General features: G+C 35.4%; 1 protein-coding gene across 6 annotated transcripts in view; it reads right to left on the bottom strand.

The window, feature by feature from the left end:
- Positions 1-2655: 2655 nt before the first annotated feature.
- The window catches only part of MYB (MYB proto-oncogene, transcription factor), a 32901-nt gene continuing 12610 nt past the window's right edge, over positions 2656-22946 (bottom strand). For 2 of the 6 annotated variants that reach the window (XM_016155688.2, XM_016155690.2), the window contains exons 9-17: positions 21631-21885; positions 20333-20695; positions 18897-19039; positions 17807-17921; positions 17590-17715; positions 16608-16718; positions 14812-14919; positions 10933-10977; positions 2656-3941 (exon numbers count right to left, since the gene is read on the bottom strand). In XM_016155688.2, the coding sequence (XP_016011174.2) occupies positions 3825-3941; positions 10933-10977; positions 14812-14919; positions 16608-16718; positions 17590-17715; positions 17807-17921; positions 18897-19039; positions 20333-20695; positions 21631-21885 (1383 nt within the window). In that variant the 3' untranslated portion in view covers positions 2656-3824. Of the gene's footprint in view, positions 3942-9397; positions 9456-10932; positions 10978-14811; positions 14920-16607; positions 16719-17589; positions 17716-17806; positions 17922-18896; positions 19040-20332; positions 20696-21630; positions 21886-22946 lie in introns of all 6 variants that reach the window. The other 4 variants (XM_016155691.2, XM_016155689.2, XM_016155693.2 and 1 more) reach the window with 4 other exon arrangements.

The raw sequence follows: 22946 nt of genomic DNA, 5'->3' as shown, positions 1-22946 counted from the left end.
TGTGTTGCTCCTCCAAGTCTAGATCTGATGCTCTCCTTGGTACTTGTTACTCCTGTTACTATCATAATATAATTATCCACTTACTCATCAGTACCTGTCATTAGAACATAAGCTCACAGCAGGCAAGGATTTTTTTTTTTTATCTATGTTGCTCTAAATTCTACACCAAATTCAAACATAGCACTTAGCACACAATACGTGCTGAACATATACCAGCTGAATAAAAGACATATGGTCCATAAAGCAGATGTTGATGTCTCTAATTACCATATTAGAATCAAGAATGTTTGCATTGAATGTTAATTTAAAATAATTCTTATTACAAAAATACTAACAAGCTGAGATTTATAGTTCAGCTTCTGCTTCCTGAAGTTCCCAAAGTTACCATGTATAATTGTATACAAACCAACTTCATTTTTAAAAAAAGGTTTGCATTTTAAGTGACTTCCTTTCCTCAACTCTACTCTCAAAAATGGTAAATAAGGAGGCTTTATTTTATAACACTAATGGTTAAAGGAGAAAAATAAGCACCAAACTTGTATTTTAAGGAAAACTATACCCCATATTTCCCACATACGTTTGTACAAGGAGAAACATATATTCAAATACATGTTAGAATGATTGAGAATATTTTGAGAAGATACATAATTTAGATTTAAAGTTAGCTTTAATACAAAGAATAAATTTAACACACAATGAAGGACATGGTCCTCCATTGTTAGGTAAAAGATGTTTTTTCTTTGATTATAAATCATTATGGTGACTTATCTAATCAATAGGTACTGCACATTCTACAAAGATGCAAGAATACATGTAGTATCTGACAAAATTTTCACAATATCCAATAACCTTGAATGTATTTTTATCTCCAATATAAGTAAAATATAAGTGAAGCTTAAAGAGATTAAGTAAAACTCATATAAAGTTACAGAGCTGGTAAAGGGCAGTCTGATTTTAAACCAAGATTGGATGGCTACCAAAATGGATTTTCTTTCAATAAGGCAATATGGTGAGCCCCTTACTGCAAGTCCCTTCCGATGTCTAAGGCCCTTTCCAGGTCTAATTTTGTATATTTGCTAAAGAAACAAAGAAGTTCTTCTCAGCACATCTCTTCTCTTGGATTATCAGTCCCATTAGTGTTTGGGAGACAATTCAGAATCTCCTCAGTGTCTCTCCTATTCTCTGGATGTGCGCAAGCTTTATGCATAGCAACTCAAAAGAAATACCTTTTCCTGAGTGGTAAATAATATTATTTCCATTTATTTTAATACCTGAATCTTTGCTGTAAAGAGCAGGAGGATTAAAACATTACCGGGGCAAATAGATGTTTTTAGAGATGCTTGTGAAATAGGTCTTATAATAATGTGGGTATTTGTACAGAAAATATAAATTTACACTTAGTTTAGATTTTTAGTTTCTAGTTGCTGGGTTATGTCCTTGTTGGAAAAGTAAATATTTACTTCAGTTCTGTATAATGCTGAGTTCACTCTTATCGTTAGTTTATTTTAATAGCTATAACATGACGCCTAAGTTAAACTCTGCGATCAGCAACCCATGTTATTAGCCAGATAGATATCTGACACCCTATATGACACGCATCACTTGATAACGGAAAATATATGTATTAACAAACATTTCTATAGTGCATTATTTAGCAAAAATTCACAGTAGGAATGAACTCATTTTACAGATGAAGAAAAAAGGCTCAGAGAGGTTAGTGACCTGTCCAAGTTCAAACTGCTGGTAAGTGGCATAGTCAGCACATGGGAAATAGTCTAAAAGTGTGAGATAATGTGCTACCATCTATCAGAAATATGATCAAAGAATACTAAACAGTCCGAAAGACTAGCAATGAGGGGTAACAAAACCCTGGCTCTAGGAATACCAAGTGCATCTTATATACGAGAATTCAAAGTCTGAGTTGGAAAAGAGTGACTAAAGGAAATTATAAGGAACCTATGCGAAAGGGATATTGTAGTAGAGTGAAAAGAACACTGAGCTGAGAGATGGAAGCCAATGGAAGTTCATCTCTAAAATAGGGAGTTGGACTGGATTCCCTATCCTGTCCTACCAGTTAAATATCCACTGGCTCTGCCCTAGGAGGAGGAGCTGGCTCCCTTACATCCAAGTACGTCTTTGCCCTGTAGCTTGTTTGGTTCTGCCAGAGGACCCTTGGCAGAGATAGGGAGGATAGGGGAAACAAAGCTAGGGGTTATGCCTGCCTGTCTCCCTGTAAGATCTCCAAAGGTCACGGGTCTTCTCAAGGACTCACACTTTCCAGGCTCTCCCCCTGCACAGAACAGTGTTCAGACATGCACCCGTGTGCATGCACCACCCCCGTGGTCCTCCTACCCGCTGACCACATCTGTAATATCAGTACCCTGGTAAATGAACTCTCCTTGAATTATCCCAATTTGAATGCTGCTGGAACACTGACTGGTACATTCTAGAAGATTCCTTCTAGCTGTCACTTTGCACACAATTATTTTGTGAACCACCGAACTTGGTTTTCTTGTCCTTTCTCCAATGTGATTATTCTTGGCGTCATCAAGTGAAGTTCAGATGGTATACAAATTATTAACAAAAGAAAAGCTCTGAGTTAGCTTTGTTTAAAAGTATAACTATCATCCACAATCACAAGAGAGAAGTCAAAAGTAAGTAAAATAAGGGCACAGCTTTATTTCACTACAAGGCAGTAAAGTACACTGTCATATCAAAAGTTCAGTGCTAGCCATCTCGCACCAAATGTTCTTAAGGCAGCAACTGGCTACGGAACCCCAGCTCCTGACTCCAGCTGCAGACACAGGTTCTGCGTGGCAGTTCCGAGACCATACACTTAGTAACCATGGGTGATACTGATCAAACACATAACTCCTGAATTAAAGAACCATCAGGCTGAACTCAAAACAAAACATAGGACATTAACAACATAGATCTCCCAAAAAAAAAGAAGTGCAATGCATGCTTTTATAATCCAACAATAATGAAAAAAAAAAAAAAAACAATAACAACAAATGCAAAATCTCCCAAATAAGTTTTCCAATGTATTACAAAAGGAAAAAAAAGTATACATATAAAAAATAAAAGAGTTTGAAATACTAGTGCATAGTTAATTCCTAACATCAATTTTCTTTTTGTCCAAAGCTCTACTGACCCTCTCATTCTAGCAGCATCTCTACAGGCTAAGACCATAGCAGCAAAACACATTTTTCATTTGGCATTTACAAAATTAAATTACTGAATAAAAATATAATTTTTTTATAAAACTATTTCATACAGTAATAATTTTTAAAGCAAGCTAACAAAAAACTCATCAAATGGTTTAGTACAATAAATGTACCTCCAATGTTATTAACCATAAATGAGCATTTACAATCTCGATTAATTATTCTATGTTATTAACCAACATTTATAATAATGCATTGTGTTTAGTGGCTGAGAAAAGTAAAATATTGAAGTACCTTTTTTGTGTGTAAAATTTCAAAAATCCCATTACAAAAAAATACTGGTCTGTTGAATCCTCTAAAATACAGATAAATCACTTTATGTTTAAAAAAATCTGCACTAAGATATTAACAACCGACTATAATTCATCACCTAATAATTTAGGTAAGACTGTTATTTATTTATTTTTTAAAAAATCCTTTTAGTTGGGTGAAATCCGATAAGATTTCATCCATCTAAATGCACTTGGTGCGGCTCTCAACTGTTGTACCACAACAAAAATAGGTTCTTCCATTCATGAAAAGTTTCATGTAGAGGAATGATACATCCTAAGTCAATCTGAAGTGTTCTGAAAACCATAATGCTTGTCTGGAAACGTCTCACATGACCAGAGTCCGGGTTGAGAAGGCATTCACATATTTACGAGCCTGACCAGAAGCTGTCATCTGATCTTCCATCTTTCCACAGGATGCAGTTTCCCAGGCCCCGCTACAAGGCTAATGGGGAAAAAGAAGACAATAGCCAGGTCAGAAAGGAAGCACATACTTAAGCTCACAAGTTGGATCCCCAATCCCAGCCAAGCCACCAGAGGGAATTCTGACCCAGTAACAAGTGGTAAACACCAGGGAGCCTTTGTCAGATAAAATCTTTAACTTCCTGACACCCAGGAACCCAGTGTTCTTAAGTGACATTAATTATTAGAAATTATTTATCGCTAAGAGAAAAAATCCACTCTAAACAGTATCTTAAGAGACAGCCACATCTTCAACCTTGAGTGCCTCTTGTCCATTGTAAGGAGATTTTACAAAGCTGGAAACAGGAAAGGGCCTAATTCCCCAGACTCCTAAGGTGAGCTCTGGGCATTTACTCATTGAGCAAACTGGTGAGTGCTTGAGTCTTCTTAGAGACTTCTTAGAACTGGTCAATGCGTGCTAAACATATTATTTATTTTTAATATCATTTAAATAACAATTAACTTAGGAATATCTTTTTACTGGGATAGCTTGCTTTTTAAGGACACACTGGAAGATATAAGATGGACCTGCATCCAGATCCGGGTCCAGTGTTTGGCACTTCATACACACGATTTCATTTGCACAGCGCAGCTAAGGGAGGGTCATCCTTTCTTTAGTCAGGCAGGAAATGGAAACTCAAGGAATAAAGATAATTTGCCCAAGACCACTCTGGGGGGAAGTAGCAGAGTGACTTTGAATCTAGGTTTGTCTTCTGCACAGCCTCAGCCCCCGCTTTCCCTCCATGTTGCTTCAAGCTAAAATATGTACTATTTGTGCCCTGCTTAGTTCACAAAAGGATTTAAGATGCTTACAAAATAAATTTAAAAATCAGTGTTTAAAAAGTGGACAAGGCAGGGCCACAGATAAATATATGAAAATGAATGATATGAAGATAGGGCGAGACTGTACACAAAGCATTTGCCATGAAGTACAATGCACCAGTTAAATGTAAACCTTAAGCTTGACTCTGAGCTCTCTAGAAGTTGACGCAAAGAGTTCGGAAAAAGAAACACAAGCTGATATAAGACCTGGTGTCTGTAAGCTCAAAACTAAACCAATGGTTAAAAAAAAATCAACTATTTCTGCTAGTGACATCTAAGAGGGATTTTTTTCCCTCTATGGGATAAAAGAAGAGTAAGAAAAGAAGGGTCTCTGTTCTTTAGAGCCTCAAGTGTCCTTTAGGAGACAAAATGAACACATGTGAAACAGATGAAGTAATAAGAGGCAGCATAAAGGTGCATGGTGCCATGCCCAGGTAGAGAGGGAATGGGACACTAAGGAATTGCTAGGGAAATGCTAGACAGGATTTAGACAGACTGATGAGAAAGAAGAGATGTAACCCAGGTGGAGAAACAGCCTGAGTCAGGAAGCTACAACTTGTACACTGCGGGAAGGAGTGGGAAAGAAGAAGAAATGTAGTAGATTAAATGGCAACATTTAACAAGAGCTTACGACATGCCACCCAAGCTTCCAAATGTTTTACATGTATCATCTCATTTAATTCTCACACAAAACACAAGAAACATTGCACCTGTTTTACAGACTGATCAATTTAAAAGGAAGAGAATTTAAGCAACATTCTCAGGGTCACCCAGCTAAGAAGTGATGAAGCAAGAATGTAAATCCAGGCCATAGTGAGTGTAAGATACTGCTTCTATTAGAGTCCCTATCAGTGGAAAATTGTGGGGTTAGGTCAGCAGGGCCCTGGAATGTGGGAAGATGCACTCAGATAGGGTGCCGAAGTCGTCAGACTCTTTAGAAAAGAGGCATGATCATTCTGAATGAACATGGTATTTGTATAGTGATGGGGTTTCCTTTCCTAGTGGCTGGAACCAAACTTCAGTGACATAAGGTTTATAGTGCTATGTGTCTAATTTGTAAACTTTCATAGAACACAGTCTGGGTTCCTGGCTTCTGCCCAATCTGCCATGCCATCTCACCACCAATGTCAAGGGTGCCATCCAAGTTCACACACGTTTCCTCTGAAGGCTCAGAGGCTCAACATGTAACTTGAAATACTACATAGCAAGATGGATTATCATAATGTTTTCCTGGAATTGCATGTCACAAAGATGACAGGATAAAGATGACAGGTGTTCAGGGATGACTTTTGCTACTGAGTCACATTTAACATCTTCCTAAACAAAACTCACTAGGGGAATTATACTGTTCTATAAAATAGTTCTCAAGTGATTTTCTCTAGGTTTAAGCAACTGGATTAAATATACATATATCTCTGGTGTGTATCTGTTCATACGAATTCCATATTTTAGTTTAGTTAATTGCTTACTTGTTGTTGCTAAAGTTTTTTGGTGCAGCATTAAAACACCAAATTGATACAAGAAACCCAATTAAAAAAATAGAATTTAATGTTATCATTTCAATTATTAAGCTTGCATCTGTAGTCATTATAGCAGTGTGCTATGGAATCACTACCATTTGAGAGTAAACAGTTAAATGTGGTGGATGTTTACCATGAAGTACTAGGCAGTGCTTAGAACTGATGGTGTACATAGAACAAAGTGCATGAATCTTAAAAAAACAAGTGACTAAAGAAGCAGCAGAATAGCAGAATGAAATATCTTAAGATACTAATATAAATCTAAAATTACTTAAAAATACACACAAAACCCCAAAACACACATTTTCAAAGAATCCATGCAAATGAATGGAGAGAAAAGAGGAATAAAAGTGAGAATGGAGATAAAAGTGAGGAGTAGGGAAAAATGTATCTGTTTTTCTATAGCTAAGAATATTTTTACTCAGCTGTGCTTCGATTAATATAGAATTAATTTTCTAAATGTGTAAATTAAGTATTTTAAAATACTACGTTAAAACAGTCTTATGCTTGCTTTACTATGCCTCTTAGAAAAAGTTAGATTCTGATCCTAGGCAATATGGTACTTAAATTAATTCAGAATTCCAAAAATCTGTTCAGGAGTCTCTAATAATAGTATTATCAGTTTAATATATTTTCAACTTGGAACTTGACTGTACCCTTGTTGAATCCTCCACATGGCTCATCACTTTATTATGCTTGGCTCTTCCTTCGGGACCGGATATTTAAAACAAGATCAATATAAAGAAGGTATCATATATTTTTATTAGAATTTTGAGAAAACTTTTCAGCCAGCTTCTCCTAAGTCAAAATGGAATGTACCAAGAAAAAAATTACAGTGACTGAGATATCTGAATTCCAGAAAGCAGACCATTTCGGGGGCAGAGAAGCCCTAAAGCTTAGAGCCTAAAAAGAGCAAGAGAACTTGGAACACCTGAATGTCCCAGTGCCAATAGCAGCAGAACACAGTAGCCACTGTGTACGAGAACCACCGTGTGGAACAAAAAGCCAGTGGGCATGTGTATGTAGGTCCCTCCTTTTCCGGACCATGAGAGAAAAAAGCAAACACTTCTTATAACGAATGAAAAAAACTGGTCACAGGGGGCACATACCCGCACTGACGGTATGAAAGGAGGAGCAGAAGGCCCATTACTTGGGTGAAAAGGAAATGCCCAGGTCCAGCATTCTAAACAGAGCTGCCTCTTCTCCTGCTGTTTCCTTCTCTCCCTCCTTACCTTGAAGCTCTGGGGCCCTTGGCCAATTTTTTAAGCAGACAGAATAGTTTTGACAAACAAGGATTAAATGTCTTTGTGTTGGAAGAATATTTTCTAATACTGTCATGTAGACCTTTGTGTATCCTTTTAATTCTCTTTCCTTAAATTTTAGTTTCACTTACACTAAAGAATTGATAAGAATTATGGGTTTCTGCATATGAATTCTTGTTAAATTACTAACCCGTGGTGCTATTGCAGACATGTCGCTCTGCCCAGATTCATTTCACCATTAATAATCCTACTGCATATCCTCCTGGTCTTGCCTGAGAGTCATCTTGCTTATCCTGTAATCTGCCTTTAACTGCCCGTGGGTAGAAGTGAACTGTAAATAGACTGTCAAAGCTTAAACTGGGATATCCTGCTGAAGCACTTTAAATAAATACTCAGATCCTTTGTAGAAAACAGAAGAAATAAAGGGACAAGACCGTGTCCACAGGTGGTTTTCTGTTAGAATTAGATTATCTTTACTTTTTTCATTTAGAATATGAAATTTTTTCATCACGCTGAAAAACTACTATTATTATATTCATATAGCAACTTCATACAATAGCTGCCGACGTCAAAAGCCTTAGCAAAGTATGTGCTTTACCATTCGCAGGCTTAATAAGAAATTTGCATAAATCATAAAAAAATGATTTTGTAAGACCAAAGCAACTTGCGAGATGGTATTACGTTTTTCTTTTGTTTGATTTTTAAATAATAAGAGGATATGAATACTGTCCAAAAGAGTAAGAGTAAGAATGATCTGATTATTCTATTTAACCCATTTGAAGAAAATACTCTGTACTAAAATTCTAAAAGTTAGAAGTCCTTCCCAAAGGGGCATCTTTTTAAAAATGTATCAGTTATAAGAGAGAACACAGAAATCTTTAACTGTATCTTGAAAATCAGGAATGAACATGAAATGAAATCTTGCTAAGGTAAGATTAATGGTTACACACTTTTTTCATACACAAATGCCACCTATGTCTGCACAAAACAATTAAATGACCCCAACTTCACAGTTGCTAACTTTCCATAAAAAAAAAAAAAAAAAAGTCCTAAAAGTTAGAGGTTAGAAGGTTCAGACAGTGATAGGAAGTTGCCCAATGCACCGGTGCTAACACTCCCCCCTCAAGCCTTAGTTAACAATTGTTCATGTGGATGGACTTTACCTAAAGTTGGAGTTTGTCCCAGATATCTCTAGGGGGTCTCCTCATCTTAAATGTTTATAGACTTTCCAACAGTTTATATCAAGTAGCCTAGGGTATCACAAATTATTGGAAGAATAGCTCCTTCCTTAGTCACATATTAGTTCAAGACTATTAAATTAAGACAAGTGCCAACTTGCTCTAAAGCAATTCTATCTTTGCTGGCCTGAGGAAGATTCAATATCATGGTGTTTGCCAAACCAAACTGAACAAAAAACCCACATCTTATAATATTTGGGTTAGGGCACTCTGAATTGGAGCTTGACAAATCTTCCCTATTCATTTAGCCTTTCTCAGTTCAACTCCGAAACTGTACATGGCAAACTTACTTAATTTATAACATATACTAAAAGCAGGGTGCTGAAATACTGGACAACTATGTAAATTCTTGCCAGGATGAATAGAAAAAAGTGCCCCAAAGGGAGGACCAAATGAATAAATACATACATGTCCAGGGGAACAGGTCAACAACAGCACACTATACTAAGAAATGCCTGGAAAGCTCTATGTCATATGTAGACAGACTGTTTTTCCATGTCTGTTGACAGGACAACACAAGTATCAGGAAAAACAAAACAAAACAAAAAACAGCAAATCAGTTTTTCCATCTCAATAATACCAAAGAGATCTGACTACCTTTATTTCAGGAATCAGTTGAATCGGCTATCTCTCTGGGTGACCCACTGACACAGTTCTGCAAGAATGGGATAGGGAATGAGAAAGAGTATGCTTGAGGAAACCATATACCACAGTGTGAAAGGACCTGGCCATCGGTGAGGCCTCCTTTCTGTTTCTAAGGACGAGGTCTATGCATAGCCTTTGCCTAAAAATAGATATCACCAATGAACACTGGCATTTTGAAATATTATATTTATTTGAACTTCATAGCAACTTTGTATGATGAATGAAGGGTACACGACAGTCCCCAATTTAAAGACAAGAGGATTTTGTTCTGAGGAGGTTAATGAATTAAAGATATGCAAATAGAAAATGGTGAAGTCTAGACTAGAACTCAGGTTCCTGTTGTCTGCATGCTAGTTTATTACACTCTTCAGCAATGCTGATCATGCAATAACGTTTTGCTCTATTTTTTGAAAAATTCGTAAGTAATTCATATGAAAATTGGATCAATCCAAAAACACATGAAACTGTAAAAGGGAGTTTCGATTGCTTGCAATAATATTTTAAGATTTTCTGATTCTGTGCAAATGTGTTTAAATAATAATGGCTTGAGAATTTACTTAAACTAAACTCACTGTTTTAAAAAGTAAGGCCATGCCAAGCTAAGTCAGGAAATTAAAATTTAAGGCTGTCATTCTGTGGTTAGCAAAAAGAGGAAAGGGAGTTAGTAAAAAGCATATGAACACATCTTTTGCATTTGAGTTTTAAATAGGAATAAAAGGAAATTATAATTTAAGAGAAAAATACAAAAGTTCAGAAGGCTTATAACTTAAGCAGAATTTCAGATCTCCTGATGAAAAGTGTCTACCTTAAGAAATATTTAGTGGTAAAATGTATTTATTTCAAAATGTAATGTGAATTAAAAGCACATTGAGAAAAATAGGCAGCTTTTTTCTCTATCCTGAGGAGGGAGCTCTGAGAGAGTGTGTGTCTGTGTGTGTGTGTCTGTGTGTGTATGTGTGTGTGTGCACGCGTAGTTCTCTCAAGGTAACTTTTGAACAGCATTCCACAGTGAATCTGCCTTTCCTGCCTCAAACTGTAAGCTTTCTAGGCTGAATGCTTATTTCCTCACCTGTGATCATTTTTAAGCTTCTAGAATCCAATCCTCTACCCCGCCACGCAATGTGGAAAAAAATGAAACAATGATCCAATGTGAAAATCTCATACATTCTGAGTTACATAAAAGACTCAAATATCAAAAAACGTCTCAGAACATTTTTATTATGAGTCCCTGTTTGTTTTTACAATTTAAAATTAAAGCACCTTAAAAAATAAGAAATCTGATAATTATGAGATTATGCAGTGGCTATAACTTACTTTTGGAAAAAGATTAACCATAAATAATTTTAAAAATAAATATAACATTATTTGCGCATAATGTATTAGGGGATATATGGAGAGTTTCGAGTTATTAAAATGTTTTTGCTTCTCAAAGACAACCCACACAACAAATGGGCATACTTAGCACCCTGATTTTCTTCTCTACATACCATTTTCACTAAAATCATCAAAGCACCTTGGGGAAATGGTTGATTCTAGGAAGAGAGGAAGGAAATGTGGCTATTAAATTAAAGCTATTTAAATTAAATACAATTGAAAAGTCTGTTCTTCAACAGCACTAGCCACAAGTGCTCAGAGCTACAACTGACTAGTGGCTATCATACTGGAGAGCAGCATATTGGACATTTTCATCACTGCATAGAGTCTATTGGATAACAGTGGTCTACAGATTGGGAGAGATTTAAGAGAGTTAGAAACCAAATGCAATGTGTGAAACTATTTCAATTTTGATCAAACATATACTAAAAAGACTCTTTTCAGGATTAATGGGGAAAATTTAAATATAGCCAGAGAATTAGAATATTAAGAAATTATTTTTAATAATAATGTGTGACGGCAGTACTAGGTCATATATGAAAATGTTCTAATGTTTAGAGATACACCTGAAAGTGCATAAGAATGAAATGTTATATTATCTGGAATTTTAGAATGCTTCATTAAAAAGGAATGAAGTAAACATTGCACAATGTTAGTAATTGTTAAATCTAAATCATACAATATTTTCTATACTTCTATGTATGTTTGAGATTTATAATAAAAGGTTAAACTCATAGCTTCTCGCACTTCTAATTTTAAAATATCAATGTAATTTACACATAATTATGTATATGCATGCGCATTACAAGCCAAACATACAGGCTTAGTATCTGGGCCTCAAAAACAGTAATTACTCTGTCTATAGTGTCATTTTCATAATTAAGCCAGGGATGATTAAAACAGAAATGACAGAACACAGAACTGCTATTACCATAGTCTTCAATAAACTGTTTTTGTAGCTAAGTAAAAAGTTATTTAGATAATTAGATGGATAGACAATCAACTACTGAGCTATTACAAGTGGCAAATATTTTATATTTTAGAAGTATCAGAATTAAAATATTTTAGGAATCACATTTAGCTGTTTTAATTAAAAGCACTGTGATAAAAATATATAGATTGGCTAAAATCTCACTTAATATTTAATTTATTATAAGTACAAATTATAAACATTATAGATTAAAGTACTCTTAGGTCAAATAGCTACGTCATTTAACAAAGGCACAATAGTTCAATAATACCATCCATGATTAATCTGCCTAATTAGGTCAAATTATCAACAACATATGATAAAGCATTCTGTTTTAAATAAACAAAATAACCAAATTACATAAAACCTATGTAAATATTGTTGAACTAGGGTTATACGAAGTATAGGCAATATATGTTTAAATATTTATTTGATGTATTTCTAATATTTATCACAAAAGTTTGAAACATTTTAAAACCATGTATTTCTATGATTTAGGAAGCTAGGTCACCATGACACAAAACAAAGGAGTATTTGGTGTGTATCATTCTTTCGGTTAATGAGTATTTCTTAAAATGAATTAGGTATTGATTATAGCAGGTTATTAAAATATATTTGAACAGTGTAAACCATCTAGTGCAGAAGAAGCACTGACTCTAAGATTAACTTTTGGGTCTGTTAGTTTAGTAGGACTGACGAATACCACCTTCGCCGTGTGATGTACATAGATGGCTTAATCTTAGCATACAGACATAAGAATCTGTAGAGTGCTAAATATGACTCGTTGATATGCTAGAAAACACAGATTAATAAGATAGAGCTACTACTTAATTTTGAGTCAAAGATAATGAACAATTTCCTTAAATAAAATATAAATATGTTGATAATTAAGTTCCATACTGATTTTTAAAAATGCAATAGAATTAAAAATTGGGGCAACCTATTTTTTATAAATAGACCCTTGAACAACATGGGGGTTAGCAGCACCGACTCCTGTGCAGCCGAAAACATATGTATAACTTTTGACTCCCCAAAAACTCAGTCATCCCTCAGTATCTGCAGAAGGACTGGTTCCAGGAACCTGCGGATACCAAGATCCACAGATGCTCAAGTCTCTTACATAAAATGGTGTAGATTGATGCATACAGTCTGACCTCATCATCCGCAGATTACACCAGCTGCAGATTGAAAATACTGTTTTGATCTGAGTGTGGCTGAATCTATGGATGCAAAACCCAGGCATACAGGAAGCCGACTACAAATTTATTTAAAAAAAAAAATTCATGTGTAAGTGGACCTGTGTAGTTCAAACCTGTGTTGTTCAAGGGTCAACTGTACTGACAATTTGTCAATTTTATATTTTAAATATATACCATGTTCAGCTCACTGGTTTTGGCTAAACACTAGTTAGGCCAAAAGCTTTCAGGATTTGATTTTAGGACAATAATTAGAGATTTCAACGTACATAATGATAACTACTTATGTAATAACTGTCCCCACATATATTTATATGTTTGCTCTTTGAAATTTAGAATGCTCTTTTTTTATATTGCTGTAAATGTAGGTTAGGTTACAAAATATATGTAAAACTTAATCTAGCTGAATGTACTAATAACACTAGTCAAATTTAATGCTCTGGAAACCAAGGGCTGATTACTTTAGGAAGGAAGAGGAAAAGGAAAACAAAGAAAACCTTTCCTTTCTGGAGCCAGGATCAGAGCTAGGTAAAATGTTTTAGAAACTACCTCTGCCTTGACATCCTTCTAACCTGCTTTCTGTGTCCCCTTTATGTGTTGGTGCTTCATTCTTTTCCTTGTCTCCTGATCTTTTGCAATATTCTGCGTCTTCTCTACATCGGGGTAATCAGGCCTGACTGCCTCAGGAGCAACTCCAGATGCCCTGCAAGTCCTGACTCTCGCTATCTACACTGTGGTCAACAGTCATCTTTCACCAAAGAAGTTGGAGCAGATAGAGGCCACAAGGAAAGCAATCTGATTGAATTAGGAAACAAAATGTGCCTAAAGCCTTTCCAGCTATATTTGTCTTACTTACCAAGTAATGCTAAATATCACAAATATTTAAAAAGGGGAATTTTTAAGAGTCTTACGATTTGGAGGGAGAAGGTTTACCGCAAAGATAGGAGAGCCCTTTAAAGCAAAGGCAAGCTCTAAAAGCACACACACCATCCACACCATCCAATTACGATGTCTTTAACTCACAGTATGAACATGACTTCCCAGTTCTGAACAGGGTTCTCTGCATGCTCCAGGGTCATGATGTTCCTCTCAGTGTAGCTTAGGGGGTTGGGGAGAGGGGAAGGCTTTGCAGGTGGCTGGGTATTGAGCTATTTAATGTGGGGAACTGCTTTAAATAATTTAGGGGAGTAAATTTACATCCTTATTTACATCTGGCTCAGGATTAATTTGGAATTTGTTGTACTTCATCAACATATAACAACTTCAGCATTATAAGGGAAATCTCTTTAGATATTAAAACCCAGCGGCAGATGGTCAACTACAGGCGAGCCACACAACATTAACAGATAACATTCTTATTCTGATAGTGAAATATATTATAATTATTTCTAGCTAGTTCATTTCAAACTTCATTTAAAATCTAAACAGCATTTGAAATTTGATGGCTTAGTAATGAAGCATTAAAAAATAATTTTTAGAACAAAAAGTAGACTATAAAAATAAACTGTTCACAAAATATTTAAAAGCAAAAGGTGATATTGACACATGTGTAATATATGATCTTAGTCTCAGACACAGTAAGAAATGCTTCACTTCGTCATGCTTTGGGACCCTGCACTAATAAAAATTTCCAGCAAGTCTCATACGAGTGGCAACTAAGGATTTCAGGAGTGTTTTAGACATCAAGAGTTGTTTAAAAGCACCACTCCTCAATGTCTAAAGTGTTAAAAAAAAAAAAAAAAAAAAAGAAAGGAAGGGAGAAAATGACATTTGTTTTTAGTGAATGACTTTTAAGATACCAATGTTGGAATAGGAATAGGAATTACCTGCAAGGGACTCGCCAGGGTCCTGTTTTTAGGTACTGTAAATGCTTTGAGAACATTGTCTTCATCTTCTGATACCGGTGTCATTAAAACGGAACTTGTAAGAATATTCTAAAGGGAAAGAGAATAATTTGAAATTCAAATAAGGTTGGATAATATGAGAACTGACACAATTCTGACAATATAATGGGTAGATTACTATGAGGTGATACACATTAGCAGGAAAAATGCAGATATCTGCCAGAAATTCTCTTTCCAATGAGCTAAAAGGAGAGCTCAACTATGTACTAACGCTAATTCCATGTGGCAAACATCACTAAAACAAAAAGCTAGGTAAAATTTTGAAATAGCTGTCCTGCATAGATTTTTGAGATAGCTCAAAAAACATCTGCTAAACGAATTCCTAAATACATACTTTTAAAAATGAAAGTTACTAATCTCTGGTAAGAGAATTGTTTACTTCGTATATTGGTGCAGAATACACAAATTAGTGGCAATATAGTATAATGGTTAAAAGTATGGAATTTAAAACTAGACTTTCTGAGTTCTAACCCCAAACCACCACTTCTTAGCTAAGTAATCTTGAGCAAGAGACTAAGACTCCCTATGCCTCAGGTTCCCAGTTAGTATAATGGAAAGATAATGCTACCAACCTTGAAAGGTGGTTGAGAGGATTGAGTTACTGCATCTAAAGCTCTTAGAATGGCATTTACCACTTAGTACATATTGAATAAATATTCGCAATTGTTATTAGCTTTGATGCTCCATAAAGGACAATCATTCACAAATTACGAACTTTAAAAATGGTGGTAACTAAGTGCTAAAAAGAAATGAGCTATTAAGCCATGAAAAGACAAGAAGGAAACAAAAGTACATATTATTAAGTAAAAGAAGTCATTCTGAAAAGGCTGCATATTATATGATGCCAACTGTATGGCATTCTAGAAAAGGCAAAACCATGAAGATAGTAAAAAGATCAGTGGCTGCCAGGGGCTGGACGGGTAGGGGGGAGGAGGAATGAACAGGTGGAGCGTAGAGAATTTTTAGGGCCGTGAAACTACCCTGTATGATATAATAATGATGGATACGTCATAAATTTGTCCAAACCCACAAAATGTACAACACTAAGAGTGTGACTTAATATGAACTATGGACTTTGGGTGATAATGATGCATAACTGTTGGTTCATCAATTGTTACAAATGTACCACTCTAATGAGGGATGCTGATAAGGAGGAGGGCTGTGCATGTGTGGGGCAGCGTGTATATGGGAAATCTCTGTACTGTCTGTTCAACTTTGCTGTAAACTGAAAACTGCTATAAAAAATAAAGTCTATTAAAAAATGGTGGTAACCGAAGCAATCCAATATTGGGTACAATAAAGGGCATCTACTATAGACACATAGTCAGCATTATGCTACATGCTATACAGAACCAAACAAGAGACAACTTATCAAGGATAAAATATATTTAGAAGACAAATAAATAATTTTTTTTAAATGTAAAAATTAACATTCTGTTTTCAGAGAACTATATATATTCATACGGCAGATTTTCTAAGTGGCAAGGACTCTCAAATCCTAAGAAAGTAAATAATGAAAAAATATTCAATGGAACAGAATCTATTTCCAATACATAAATAAAATCTCGACTTTGTTTAACATTAAAAATTATAAAAAATAATGATGTGAAAGAATATGTCGATTATGCACCAAGAAGAGCAGAAACCACAGCAGCCCCACATGTCACACACAGAATTCTGTGAGGCAGCAACATCTCATAACATGGGCGTGTACTTACTGGCACATCTGCCACAGGCGATGCTTGTGTGAACAGCTGAGTGTTCAGACTCTCCCCTTCCCAGTGGTTTGAGCAGAAGAAGTTTCCTGCTTTATCAGTTGGAGATTCCACCTAAAAGCAAACAGGAAGTGCTTTGTTGTTTCTAGAACTAGAACTTCCCATGAAACATTTATACTCCAGAGTAAATTTCTATAAGATGAATAAAGCCTGAGGATCTAATGTATAACATAGTAACTACAGTTGCTAACACTCTATTGCATAATTGAGATCTGCTAAGTGAATAGAATTCAAATGTTTTCACCAAGAATCAGAAGTAAATATCTGAGGTTATAGATGTGATAATTAACTCAATGTCGAAGACACCTTTCACAATGTATACAAATATCGAATCATCACATTGTTTTAAATATTTTACAATTTTGTCAATTATATTTCAATTAGGCTAAAAAAAAGAGTAAATTTCTGGCCAGTCTCTTAAATATTTATTTCTATATGAAAATAAATTCAAGAGGCACACTAGCTAGCCTGTTAGAAATGTTTCTTGATACCAAGCTAAAATTTTGATCCTTGAAAGTTGGATTCCCTTTCTTTTACACTGTGAATTAAATATACTACTATTTTAATTTAAATTGCAATTTTCCATGACATCTGAAAATTAAATATCTATGTATCAATCATCTATCATTTTATGTAACAGTAATAAAAAAAAGAGTATAGTAAAAAGCTGCATTCTTTTCTTTCCTTTATCCTCTCTAGCCTGTTTTCTGTTCAAACATGAAGTAGATAGATAGGAGTGACTTAGCTTCTCAAATGAAAGGCTACATGCCTGCAGTCTGACAGTACCTCTTAACTGCATTTTTGCTGAAAACTTATGAAAAGTGGAACTTTTACACAGCAGTGATGCCAGACACATCAAACTGGCCCTGAGGAACAAAGGGAACAGGATTCACAGCTTGTTCCTTCCGAAGGATCCCACATTTACCTCTTGTTTGATCTTCTTCAGTAAAGGTGGTCCATTTTCTTGAAACTCAGTACCAATTCCAGATTCATCAGATTCCTGTTTGATCACATCCTGTAGGTCTTCAACTAGATGAGATGGTGTCTGAGGCTAAAGAAAAGAATAGGTATGTTTGCATCAGAGGAAAATTTCTGTCTGAACTAATAAACCAACTAAACAGAAGAACTTAGTTAAAACTTACTAGCATCTTTAGGGGACCATATTTAATTTCTTGAGCTGCAAGGGCATGTTTGAATGGTGTAGGAGTTCTTGGAGAGCTTTCTAGGATTGACCTTTTGATAGCTGGAGTTCTAAAACTTTAAAAAGAAAACAAGAATCGGTTCAATATAAAAGAACATATGCCCCTTCCATCGCTCTATTAAATTTAACATTTTTCTACTGAATACAATAAACTCTGTTATAGATGTGAAATTGAGTATGCTGAGTAATCATACATGTATTGTTAAGTATGTACATCATCTATTTTCAAATATTTCAAAATATTGTAATCCTAAGACTAAGAGCATTAAAATATTTTTCATCTTTCTTTAATCTTTCTGAAGACATATGCACTGCCCTAGGTCTTAATAATGACCATAAACGTTGTGAAGATCTGATGTCACTTACAAATCAATTTTATCTATTCATTAAAACAGGGCCCACAGTAGAAAATAAATGTTCATTTTTTAAAATGTACTTAATTGTACTTGGAAATATGACTGCATTTCTTTTAAAGGTCTCTTATAACATATTGATGTTCTCTGCCATTTCTTTGAATTGGTTAAGCTTTTATTGACTATAAATGACTGGTTAATCAGTCCTTGGCTTCTAATCATACAACATTCCTGGCGGTTAGAAGAGGTCATACTGATAGATAAATTTCAAAAAGAAAAAATAAGATTAAAAATATGAATTAAGTAAAGAATCATACTTATTCTCAAGTTTATAATCAGAGAGTAAAGGAAGTTAAAAATCTTATTTTCAGTGAAGGAGAAAAGGCCTTATTGAACAAACAGAAAATTTGAATGAAGAAGTTATATGATAACTACCTCTACAGATACAGGAAATTTTGAAGTGAACTACAAAAGGTAATTTAGTTTTACACTACCACCTTCCACCTCTAGGTAGTTGCAAATGTCCAGGACAGACATATTCATTGTGGAATACACATGATTATGTACATACAAGTAGATTATATACATACAAATGGATGAGACATTTGGGGACTATATTCCATTAATTAAATGTAAGCAAATAAGATAAATAATTTTATTCTTGAACCAAGAACTTACATAGTATTCTCCTTTTGAGTTTTCACAGTCTGGTCTCTATGAAATGGTGTTGTAACAGTCAATTTGTGACCACTGAGAGGGGTAGAAGTTAAAGAAGGCATTTCCAAGTCTAAGTTTTCATGATTACCGGAAGTGTTTAAGAACTATATATGGGAAGAAAAAAAATTACTTAGGTTAAACAGTGATTCTTTATTCAGCCCAATTTAAAAATCACACCCTGATAACAAGCAAGTATGTTTTACTGACCCATTATGAAATAATAAAGATAACAACATGTAGAGCCACACAGGTATTGTTTTATTTTAATTGAGCACTCAAGATTTGGAGTTTATATTGTGTGGAAAATTCTTGAATAATAAGCTTTGTCTCTCAGAACACTAATATTGTGGGAAAATACAGGCATTCCTCAAATGGTTACAAGGTAAAATAAGTTTGGGGAACAAACGTATCATAACCTCCCCCTGGAAATTCAAAATGTCCATTGGTGTATTAAAAACTCTGAGAGGTTCTGCAGTAAAGAAACCAATTTTTAACTATTTGATTCAATGTTTCCCAAACTTAAATGCTTATATATTTAGATGATTTTCTGGAACATCTATTAAAGACTTACAGAACTAATATTCTCTAGCACACAATTTGAAAAATATAAGCAAAAAAACAAGATAATTTTTTTTGGTGAGTGCATCATTTGTTCATACTTCAAGTTGTTCTTAAAACAAACTCAACAAACATAATTGGAAAATGTTTAAAGTGCCAAATTATCTATTAACTTCAAATTATTTTGATAATTAAGGAACGGAAGTCTCTGATAAGAATTACAATTTCCATGCCTTTAAAAATACTGGATAAAATAAGAATATTCATTGGCAAAAACTATGCTAATAAAATATTATGGCGTAACTCAAAAGAGCCAATTTTAAGAAACCGAAATTAAAACATAAGTTGTTTTCCTTAAGGATTTGTTTCTTACCCTCTTCTAAAACTTTTCCACTTAAAGGTGAATTAAAAACTTAAAAATTTCTACTTGCAACCCATACATAGTTTAATTCCCTCCTCCCCGGGGTCAGTGAATCACACAATAAATGAAAAAAGAGGCAGAAAATCTGTTAAAGTTTTTAAAGGGAGGGAAGAGGTAAGAGAAGAGGAAGAGATAGAAATGTTAAACTCTAGTGTTGAAGGAAATAGAAGCATATCTCATGCAACTAACCATCTTTCAAATCACCAAAAAGAGGATTATGACAAAATCATCAGTCAGCCTACAGAAAGCCTAAACTTTGGGAGGCAGTATGACTTAGCAACAGCTAGATTCAGCGATGGAACGAAATCAGTGAGGGCAACAGTAATTAGTCATTTGTTCCAAAGTATTAGTTTCTAGATTATTAAGGCTCAGTTGTCTGTTGAAAATTAGTAACAGCTGTGCAGAAATTGTGCTCTACCTGCGAAGGGGAGAAGGGCAGGTTTTTGACAGGGGAACAATTGGGAGTTGAACTGCTGACGTCAGCAAGTATGAAGGAGCTAGAGTCTCCAGCGGTTAAGGGGCCGGCCTGGTCCCGCTTTTTTCGAAGGATGACCAGTGGAATTGTGCTGTGCCTCGCAGGAGGGAAGGGCTTGAGCAAGTCAAGTGAACCCTCACTCAACTTGCGTTTGGTCCCCCTCGTGCTAGGTTCTCCTGCAGGTCTATGCACATTGCCCTCTCTTTGCTGGAGGTGTAGGGCTTTGCCTGCGTGATGCTGGCTAGGTGAAAATTCTGCTTCTTCAAAGAGTTCAAAACTGCTGAGGTCACACCATGATGAAGAATCCTGAAACAATGTGGGAGGCGCAGAACTCTGAGACAGTGTGTGCATGATGTGTGCCATCACCTGAAACACAGCACTGAGAAAGAGACGCTGAATGCAAGGTAAACACCTGCCCCCCTTGTTTGACTTCCTGAGCAACAGCTTCAGGATTAACAATTGATCGGGTGCACTGCATAGTATATTTGCCATGCTGCCTTAAGGCTGGTCCTCCATGAGTGCTGTAGGGACCTCCTGGTACTCTAGCGTTTGCATGCCATCCAAAGCAAAAAAAAAAAAAAAAAGAAAAGAAAAGAAAAGAAAAGAAAAACCCTTTTCTACATGGCACAATTGGCAATGTTCACCCCCCGTCTGATGGGTACACAATAAAAGCTTTTTAATCAACTGGGAAACAAAGAAAATGAATTGAGTGTCTGCTTTTGAGGTGCTGAACTCAAGTTTGTTTCACGAAAGATGGTTTATCTCAGTGAACCAATTGGGAATGGTAATCCATAATCAATGTTTTGTGGAGAAAGCCACACAGCATTAATAAACTTGTTAACACTTCGAATACACTGAAAGATTGCTTATTTAAGCTCTGAGTAAACATAATTCTCAATGTGCTATCCAAAAGGAAAGCACAATTCTAGTGAAACACAAAGAAGCAAAGTAAAAGATTAAAAATAACTCAAACATCATCCCTAAAACCCAAGCTCTACTTACAGGTCATCAACTTCACTATCTTTAAAAACCATGCATTTTGAAGGAAATATGCGGAATGCTACCTTTTATCTGGGTAGTCTGTGAAGTCAGATCTTTGAAAAAGCAAACACACAGAGACTAAAATCATACTTTTAACTTTACATTAATACATGCCAATAACAGAAAATGGCAATGATTTGAGAAATAGGTTTCCTAATTCCCCTTCTAAAACATTAACTTGCCTTTACAATTCTACTTACAGAATCTATAAACTGAAGTGTTTCTGCAAATTCTAAGAGGTTCTTAACATTGTCCAGAATGGCTCCTTGGTGAACAATCATGCACCTTGCTGGAGAGGCGCTTTCTTCAGGTAAGGAGCCAGGATCCACAGGCAGAGATGGAGTGGAGTGGTGTTCTTCCAAACAGGAAACAGGTGCGCTGTCTCCATGAGGTCTGCTGTGGTCGGCAATGGTGGTGCTGTGCCACCCGGGGTAGCTGCATGTGTGGTTCTGTGTCTAAGGAGGGGGGTGGGGGAAGAAAGAAAGAGCGGGGAGAAGAAAGGGAGAAGGAACTTAGCAATGAAGTTGCACAAGGTATCAGATGCTGTTAGAGGAAAGATAAAAGCAGTTGCATCATCCAAAACTTGCGCCTATAAAACAGTTGTCAAGATGTTTCCTTTTATCAATGCAAGACCCTACATTTTAAGGTCATTTCATAAAACGGTACAGTCTGTCACCTACATGATTAACTTAGTTGTCATCATTTTGTTAAAAATGCAAATAGAGGGACTATGTTAAAAAGCACAACTCTCACTTGCAGTGAGTGTCTTAAAAATCTACTTTGATATTATTTTCAAGAGGATCATAAATGTTTGCTGTGAATTAAGCATTCTTCTATTCTCTTTCTAACTTACAAAACAGCGGGGGAATTCAAGAGTTAGTTGCTTTTATCTGCATATCTTCTTGTTGCTTCTATGCCTTTCTAATGCTAAGGACTGCTCTGATGCAGCCAAGGGCTGCCAAATCAGCATGGTCAGGAAAGCAGAAGAGCAAATTAACAGAAGTCTCCTTTCAGCATGACCATGCAACAGGAGAAATTGCAAAACAAAGTTAAAAAGTGGTCCAACTAACATAAGCACATAATCATTTCATTATTTAACCAAAGAAAAATTTACTCCTAAGAATACCTACTATGTATCACATCTCTTTTATTCTCTTGGCTGGTTAACTACATAGGTTACAAAGTGCAAGCTGCTTTCCCAGTTTGCTGCCCAATCACTAAAAAAGATGTCAGAATTCAGTAATGGTCTGCACAGCTTTCATACATGCAAACAAAAGAGCAGCTAATGTTATTATGGAGAGATCATATATATCTTTTTCACATGTATACATTGAACATGCATCAAATCACGTTTGAAATTATAAAGTATGAAAATCTAGGTTAAGAAAAATAACAGAAAAAAATTAAATAGGCACCAAAGGAATATAAAACTTTATTTTAAAAAGCATATTTTCATTCGATTTATCTCTGCTAGTCTTTGAATTGATTACAGTCCTTCCGAAAAAAAATCAGTGAT

Source organism: Rousettus aegyptiacus, unplaced genomic scaffold, assembly GCF_014176215.1.
Source record: "Rousettus aegyptiacus isolate mRouAeg1 unplaced genomic scaffold, mRouAeg1.p scaffold_m13_p_1, whole genome shotgun sequence".
Lineage (NCBI taxonomy): Eukaryota > Metazoa > Chordata > Mammalia > Chiroptera > Pteropodidae > Rousettus > Rousettus aegyptiacus.
Note: the sequence above shows the minus strand (reverse complement) of the source record. Positions and strands in the feature narration are given on the sequence as shown.